A 9,377-nucleotide genomic window follows, 5' to 3' on the forward strand; every position below is an offset into this window, starting at 1 on the left:
ACTCCAATATAGGATTTTAAAAGCCCTATTTAGAGAAAATACATTTTTGTGGTTGAGCGTAGTGATTATATAGAGCTACAAGTACAAAGTCTGACAGTGTTCACATATGGCCTATGCTAAACAATGAGCACAATAAAGAATTAGTATTTTTTTGTCTTTATTATTGAGGCAGGGTGGGCAGCTATGATTTGAAGTTATTCCATAAATGTAAGTATTTGGTTTGAGAAATCCTTCCATTTATAGAATCATTAAAAACAAAAATTAAAAACGTGAAACATATTGGTAAATAAATTGAAATGGCTCAATGGTAAGCCTTCTGATAAAAACTTGATTAATATTATTTTTTATGAGAATAAGAAAATAGAAAACATCTTAAAACTAGACTTGTGCATTCGTCTTCGGGCGAACATGAAAACGAACACGAAGAGTGCGTTTTCGTGTTCGTTCCGAAGACATGAAGAGAAGACAGTGCCGGTAAAACGTAGGCGAAGACGAAGACACACACCACGAAGAATCTTTGCCTTCGTCTACTATTCTCCCCGGTCCCTTCCCCATCTAACTTACCTTATCTTCACAGCATCGCGCGAGTTGACTGAAGTGGAAATCCGCAGGTTCGTCGTCAGGGGTTACAGGGCAGTGTGACTGAGCCTATTGGTCACCTGCAGGGCTCACTTGCACGGCTTTTTAACTCCTGATTTCCGCTCCCGTTAACCCCTGCGATGCTGCGTTGGATAACGGGACCAGAAATCCGTAGGGTAAAGGGACCAACAAAGTCGCCGGTACGGACATTTAACTTAGCATAAATAACTTACTATAACTTCGGACACAATGCTGCCCTCTGTTGGTTTTACATTAAGTAGCATATGCTTGAAATCCAAAGTTATTATGCTACTCAGTGTAAAACCAACAGAGGGCAGCATTCTGTCTGAAGATATATTAGCCATATGTGGCAGTGTGTTCATTTTCATCTATTAATTATTTAAATAAAATATATCCCCATGATCCGCTGGTCTCCCCGCTGCAAGAGTTAAATGTCCGCACTCGCGGACATTAATTCTGTCGAACTTGCAAACTCTTTTTCTCTATTTATTTTGGGGTTTTTTTGTATTAAACTGTTAGACGAAAGGATCATGGGAATGTATTTTATTTGAATAAATGCAAATGAGCACACTGCCACATATGGCTAATATATGTTTGGACAGAATGCTGCCCTCTGTTGGTTTTACATTAAGTTGCATAATAACTTTGGATTTCTTTCAAGCATATGGAACAATGCTACTTAATGTAAAACCAACAGAGGGCAGCATTCTGTCCGAACATATATTAGCCATATATGTTCGGACAGAATGCTGCCCTCTGTTGGTTTTACATTAAGTAACATTGTTCCATATGCTTGAAATCCAGTTATTATGCTACTTGAGTAGCATAATATTCTGCCCGAGAATATATTAGCTATATATATGGTAGTGAGCTCATCGGTCCCCAACAGGAGGCCCCCTGCTGGCGACCAATAGAGTTGCTGATATGCACATTTAAACTACTGGCGCCAGAGCTGCTGCGGTACGCGTTAACCCCGTATTAACCCCTTAACCGGAAAAAACTAATATTCGCCCGAAGAGAAGACTTCGCGAATATTCGCGGAATATGAAGATTTTTTTTTGACGAGCACGAAGACGAAGAGCCCCCTGGTGCCCAAGTCTACTTAAAACCAAAGGTCTTTTAGCATGTATTGACATCATGTACTTTATTACTAGAAAAGATTGCCTGCACTGAACTCATGACAAAGCTATTGTGTGTTTGATTTATATTCTGCATTATGCTTACATCAGTCAAGTTTGTTGAGAATGCTATTGTTACAACAGTAAGTTTAGAATCTATTAATTTTTGGATGTAAAAAGTTTTTCATTATGATCCTTCCTCTACTACATTTTTGGTCATATTGCGGTACCAAACATGTTCCATTGGCAGGATCTACACTTCTGAGAGGTACAGGTTAATGTGTGTTAAATGCCAACACTAGAATTGCTTATTATGAGAAAAAAACAGAGGGGTTTTTGTTTTTTTTTAGCAATTAACATGTCTGGAGTGGAGACTGCTATTAGACTTAGATGGGTGGCACAACAATAGAAGGGTGTTCCGTGGTGTTCCTGATCAAATATAAAAAATGGAGGTTTTTTTCCTGCCTTACTTGGTGTATCATGGTGACAATTCAGCTGTAACTGATATAATTTTATAAATTATCATTTAAAACTGATAATTATAGCTCCTTGTGTATTATTATGTTGCCATGTTTGTTGTAAAAACTATTTTAAATTTTTTTATTATTTTTTTTTTTATATATATCTTCCGCAGTTATCAGACAAGCAGATTACAGACTACTACGAAAAATTTCTCCCTAGAAAAATTGAACTGGAAGCATTTAACATGGTAAAGTCCTACTGCTTTTATGTTATTTTGTTGCTTATTAACATGGGGGTCAGCACTCAATGCTCTAGAGATCTGTGGAACTGGAAAGCTTGGGTAGCACATGGGATACACCCGTGACAAGTACGATGGACATATTTTCCTTGAGGTATGAAATAAATTAAGCCACTTATTACTAGAAGGACATTATACCCAAAAATTAACAAATAATGATCTTTTTGCAAATCGTGACAACACTTCCTTCTCTCAGGGTATTAAATAAATGTTCCTGGAAACAGGTTCTTATTGAAAAGAAAATATGTAATATAATATATAATATAATATATAATAATTATTTATATAATAATATTAGTAAAATTATAATATATGATATACATATAATATTTTTTGCTGGGCACTATTAAGTGCTACAAATCAAACCCAGACACCAAGCCGTATTAGCTCACTGATTGTGACCTCAGAGTTTACAGCGAGCAGTGAAACTTGCTACATAGCTCATATTAAGTTTTGACTTTATTTATGAAGAAAGTCTTTTGAAAAAGGATAGCTCTGTGATCTTTTGAATCCATTAGTATAGTACAGCAAATCATATTTTTGTATAGCTGTTCCAGAATCTGACCATTTAGTACCATTTAAAGATTGAGAAGAAGCCAAATATTTCTCTGTTCCCTTTTGGAGTGTCATAAATAGCAAAGGCCATGTATACATACCGTTCCAAAATTCTGTCTGGCTAACAATTGCCTAACGTATTTCCCTGAGTTGCCACCACAACCACTCTCCAATACACATACATTAGGCAAAACACATAAGAGTTGCTCATCTGAGAAAAATTTTGCTTTAAATGACGGAGCTTGGGTGATCGTAGGTTGAACGATCTCGTAGCAAAGTAGTGAGGATCTATTCAGTAGAAGAAAACAGCCCGCAAAACGACAGACCTTTTGGAAATTAGACAACGTTTCTGCAACTCTAGTATTCTTCAGTGATATAAAGAACAAAACTTTGCTCAGAGCGAGCGAAGTACCAATTGCTGGACTCCCTTCAGAACACCAATGGCAGTGGGGTGATTACATGTATAGGACACGGATATAGGACTACATTATCTAGCCTACCTCTAACAGTCTCTATTACCCTTTTATTATTATTGTTATTATTATTATTTAATATATCTACCCTTCTAAAATGAAATGCCTCTTGCTTATGAGCTGACTTCCATTTCCTGCTACCTCAGCATTTTCACTGAAATCATAGGAGAAACAAAAGAATTGAATTTCATGTTGCAACAGTTTAAATGCGCAGAGTGGAGTTATTTCATGCACACAGATAGTCTAAACCAGCAAAACCATAGCTATTTACATTGTTAAGGGAAATTATTGCTTTTGACATTACGCAGCACATACCTTACTCCAAATGGGATCATGAGACCCTGTTTCTCAAGTGTATAATTTCTGTGCTGTGTCTAATATCACTGAAGACACGGTCTGGTCTGTACGTCATTTAAAGATCTAAGCCATATGCTTTTGTATTTTGCTAATAACATTTTAGATCAACTCTCAAAAAAAGAGTACTTGTTTCCATCCAATTATTTTGTTCTTTCTCTGTAGAATTCTGCACATAAAGATACAGATTAAAAGCTTGCAATGAGCTGGGAACTGAATGTCTCGCATTTTATTTTATTTTTTTCAAGGAGGGGTGACTCATAGGTATCTGATTAAATCTATATCCGGCTGGTCAGTGTTGGACTAGTTGATCCGTTCATCTGGTTTTAGTTACAAAGCGAGCGAATGGTAACAAAACTAAGAAGCATTCAATGAATCAGTTTAGCCAACGTAAAAATAATGACTTCCTTGGTGTTTTCTTATGGCATTAATGCAGTGTTTTATGTATTTCATTCCTTGATGAGAGCAATGATACACAATGCTGTGCAATTTACTAAAGATTACAAAGATACTTCTATACATAGTATGTCATTCCTCTTGAGGAAATCTGGGCTCTGGTGTGGTCTATGCAGAATGCATTCTAGTTTCCCTTAAACATCTTTACTCTGAAGCTTGGAACCAACTCACAATACCAAGACTGTTTAAGACTATTAAGACTGAGCCATTCTATCGTTTAGCACAGAGTGTATGATAAGGAGCCAGACAGTTTGCCTAGTAGACAGAGCTGCAAATGCATTTGAGATGATTCTGCAGAATCCCCACATGTATTTGCAAGAGGGCGCCATGGAAATTTAAACAGACTTCTTAGTTATTATATGCATTAAAGAGCATCGGGTTGCACTTTTACCAGGCCTAGGAAACATATTCAAGATGTGTTAAATTTAACTTGCAGCGAATCTAATTTGTACAAACCAGCAGTCCAACCGTGCTATGTTACTGACCTTGGGGAATACTTACATGGAACGACCTCTAGGAACATCTTAACACTTTACAGGGAAGAGGAAAATATAATCAATTCAAAACTAATGCATGGCCAAGCACTATACCCTAAAATACCGATATTATTGAATTTATTTAAACATATATTTTGTTCCTGGTACTAATGCCAATGGATCCAGATGTAAGTAATTTAATTGACCATGGCATGTTCTGTTCATGCTTACAATTTCTTCAATTTCATGTTCGCCATAGAGCGTTTTTTCTTCCTGTAAAAATCTAAGAGATTATGGATAAATGGCATCACAGTAAAAAAAAAAAATGAAATATAAAATCCTTGGAGTGACTGAAGCGCTTTCATTCATTCATTTCATGGATTTTTCTGGATGTAGTTCAGCTGGCGTATTTTGTCTTGATAAGGACATATAATATGGCCAATGGTGGTCACTTTCTTTCCAAAAAATAATAGTGCATGTGGATCATTTTTCATAGAAGTATCATATGAAAGCCTATAATTTGCCTTTCAACTTCCCTTAATGCTTAATCAATCTTCCTTTCAGCTGAAAGTTTTCCTGGCTCCTTCCGTTGAGGCCTTGATCCTGCTGGATCGACTTTGTTATCTTAAAGAACAGGTAGGTTTGCTTTCTGTTTTGACACATGGAGAGTTCTCTCTGTCAAATAATATCTTTTGCACTTACTGCGGAATGAACAGTGTAGTTGTGCAACTGGAGGAGAACAAAGCTTTTTTTTTTTTATGTTTGAAACGATATGCTTGACAGATGTTATTACTTATTGGTAAACTTAAAGCAAAAACTTTAATGCTATTTTAATTGAAGACTAATTGCTGGATGCCAAGCATAATGTTTACGGAAGCAGTTTGTAAACACTGTCATTACTCGCATAAAAGAGCAATTGTTATTTTGATCAATCTTTTAAGTTATGAAGTAGACAAGGATTGTTGGTTGTAATTCCACATTGTATAGCTAATAGAATTATTTGGGATTTTTGGAAGGTTGGGAGGATGAGCACCCGTGATACTCCTTGCACATCCCATAATGCATTGTGGTTGTTGGCAGAGATGTATTTATCTTCCGTGCTACTCTAGGCCCAACCTAGCTCATCAACCCCTCTGCGGTTAGCGTGTTCTCTGCATTAAAAGGCATATCCCATCGTACCCAGTGTCTTAAAGGCACGTAGCGCCTTCTAATGCAGTTTATAGGGGCTGAGTTGGCACAGCCTCCATAATGTAAATGGGCTGCTTTGAGATATCAAAGGTTTCTTGTGTAACTGAACCATGGAGCAGTGAGATACTATGGGGGGCCTGATCACCCAAAAGATAGGGGAACTGACCCCCCACAACCAGCCTAGGCCACGATACATCACCGGGTGTAAGCCAGTGGCAGTTTACTCAGGAATGCTAACCAATAATCTTGTAAACTTATATATTAAAACAATATATATTTTATTAGTTGCTGGCAAGTCATGTCTTAGAGACAGATGCATTTTAATTGTACAGCTTAGGACTAAAGTGACAAAAGACATACTTAAATACTAACGTTCTGTTTGTACATGGTGTAGCCCACCAGAGAATGTGGTATTAAAGATACACCAATATCCCTAGTATAAAGATATGGTGATTAATAAAGTTACTCTTGATCTAATTCAGTTACTTGGAATATGGATAGAATAGATGAGCCAATTTGTTCATTTTGGATTTAATGTTTGAATAACTTGTGAGGCTTTAACTTTGATCACAGAGAAAGATGTTTGCAATGGTTTTAAATTGAACACATTCATGTGTACAGTCCCGTTTTTTCCACTATAAACATTCTGTGTTAGATGAAATACCTTCCCTTCAAATCCCTACTTGGAATCAGACTGCTCCCATAAATGTTTGATTTTGCTCTAAATGGTATTTTTACACACACAAAGCAATTTTTAAATCTGCAGATAATGATGTATTTTCCTGGCTGCCAGCTTACTGTAAATCAGAAATCTGCGTGATGTCCAAGAGCAGAGATCAGCTCTCCTCCATGATGCACTGAGTTACTCTCACTGAACCAAACAGTTATTTGACATGGCTTCGTTATTGTATGAAAAGCTTAATGATGTTCCCTGTAAAGTACCGATTCAAAATGGATTCCTGGTATTCTGCATCACAGCGTACTTTACTAATGGCTGTCTTAGACCTATTTGTATGTTACTAGCACACACACAGACTCTGGAGCTATACAAGTTATGCTACTAGCAAAAAGTGCTTCACACACATCAAATGCACATATTTAAAAGGACACTGATATTTTGGGCTAATTTTTGATTATTTTTCTTTCTTACTTGTATTAATGGCCCACAGAGTGTAAGAGGGTGTAGAACTTTCTCACATTCTGGAAGATATGTTATAAAATGGGTTGGGATGGAATGGTTCACCAATCCAGAAAAAGAGAATGGGGGAATGTGGGTTTAAATAGGGATAATGACCATCCCCATGCTTTTAATAATATGTATAATTCAGATGTAAGCTCTTTTTTTAGTGCACCCTTCAGAAAGTGTTTTTTGCATTCTAGTCTAAATGGAGAGTCTGGCATCCTCATTGCCTTTTATAATGAGTCTAGAGCTGTTAAGGATAAATTAGGTCGATGCTTCTGTCAATTAGTGGAAAAAAATGAATGGAAAAGCATAATTGAACTTTTCATAGCTTTTCAGAATCATCTGTTTGTTGAAATTGAATTTCATTCTCATTTCCATTTCTGTTAAGGATATGCTTGTCGAAATAGCTATGTTTATACATTTTCAGCAAAACAATAGGGATTTATTAGTGTCCCCTGTAATAATGAGAGAAACTAATTTAACCTGTCCTAATGTGTGCATTACCTCAGTAGATTATAGGAGAAAGGGAACATTATAAAAAATAGTGAAAGGATGATGGCAATAAATAGCAGTACTTGTGAATATATTAAATATTGCGTAAATTGGAGTTTTTCAACGTACATAATGTTTGCAAACTCATGTGGCATTCATTCTATAGACAACAGTACATGCTTTTATGCTTTCAACATGTGATTCTATCATGGTAGTAGACAGTCCTTGGTCTGTGGCATGCGATGTGAGCACCATAGTGTATGTTGGGTAACCTTATAATCTCTTTTTTTTTGTAGGATAACATTGGCTGGTCAGGATTGGTGAAGTTATTTGATCCAGTGAAGTCTCCTCGATGCTATGCAGTGGTTTCACTAAAACAGACATAACCATGTGAAGAAAGTACATTTTTTTCAGCGCATCCTTAAAACCTGAAGCACTGCATTATCAGACTCCTTTATACAGATGAACTCCTGGTACCATTTTAGTGACAGTATATGTCTGCAAGATGCTCTCACTGTTTTATAGTTGCTTTAAACTAGATTCTCACCATTAATAGCTAGGGATTGAGAGCTACATCACTACATATCATAATTGTCTTGAAAATATTGTTCACTCATGTACTACATTTTCATTTTTTTAAATAAAGATATCATGAAAATGGGTGAGAATATATTTATATAAATTGTGTGTGTTAATGTGGTACTATTCTGGATGAGGAAACATGGCCTATAACAACATTTGTTCAGTGTGACAACCAGCTTGGCACCAGGATGCATCCATGGAGGCTCCTACTTCCCAATTTACAGGACTAAAAGGATCTGCTGCGAACATCTTGGTGACAGATACCACAGTACACCTTCAGAGGTCTAGTGGAGTCCATACCTCGATGGGTCAGGGCTGCTTTGGTGGTAAAAGGGGGGGACCTACACGATGTTAGGCAAGTGGTCCGAATGTTATGGCTGATCTGTATATATATACATATCAGTAAGTATGAAACTAATCGAAAAAATTTGTAAAAATTAAGCAAAAAAATCACTTTTTCCAGATTCACCTATAAAAACTATTCATAGCCAGTGCAAATGAAAGAAAGAAAAAATAGGTATTTGTCCTGATTTTGGAAACACCTCATTTGCCTTTTATTTTCATCTATTCTGGTTGTTACAAGGCTAAATATCAAAGATGTGCATTACTGTTTCTAAACTAGATTTTTTTTTTTTTAAATGTGATATGCTGGTAGCTGGACCCTAATAGTGGCAAGAAAAATCAACAGTTCTAAACAAACGTATATTTTTTATTTTTAAATTGACTTTTTTTTACTCAACCACTTTAGTGACATCTGTGCCAAACATTGTAAGATTTCACTCCGTCTTTGTCTCTCTGATTGTATAGAAACCCATCATGTTGTATGCTATATAATTAACCTACATATATATAGTACATTTATAATGTCTATTTCTGTTAAAAGACAATATTGTTTACCAATTGAACAACAGACTACTTTTGGGGGTGAGATGTTGCTTCAGGTTATTAACTGCTTGTGCAAAATACCTGAATCATAATGTGTATTTTTTTTCCGTCTGTTTGCCGGCTTCCTTCCCTACATTAATTCCTCTAGTATAATTTAGTTATGAGCTGATATAGTTTAATTTTACCAGAAGTCCACGTGCAGCTATTGATTTAGCAGCCTTTCTCAGGACTTAATCCTGTTTAATATTGAATTCC

At 36.2% G+C, this 9,377-nt stretch overlaps 1 protein-coding gene across 1 annotated transcript in view; it reads left to right on the forward strand.

The window, feature by feature from the left end:
• LOC149299781 (putative methyltransferase-like protein 25) overlaps positions 1–8,041 on the forward strand; it is a 93,793-nt gene extending 85,752 nt beyond the window's left edge. The window contains exons 9-11 of the mRNA XM_089486049.1: positions 2,353–2,427; positions 5,357–5,428; positions 7,952–8,041. Of these exons, the coding sequence (XP_089342175.1) occupies positions 2,353–2,427; positions 5,357–5,428; positions 7,952–8,041 (237 nt within the window). The remainder of the gene's footprint in view (positions 1–2,352; positions 2,428–5,356; positions 5,429–7,951) is intronic.
• The last annotated feature ends 1,336 nt before the right edge of the window (positions 8,042–9,377 follow it).

Source organism: Sceloporus occidentalis, unplaced genomic scaffold (assembly GCF_023333645.1).
Source record: "Sceloporus occidentalis isolate IW3139 unplaced genomic scaffold, rSceOcc1.0.p SCAF_28, whole genome shotgun sequence".
NCBI lineage: Eukaryota > Metazoa > Chordata > Lepidosauria > Squamata > Phrynosomatidae > Sceloporus > Sceloporus occidentalis.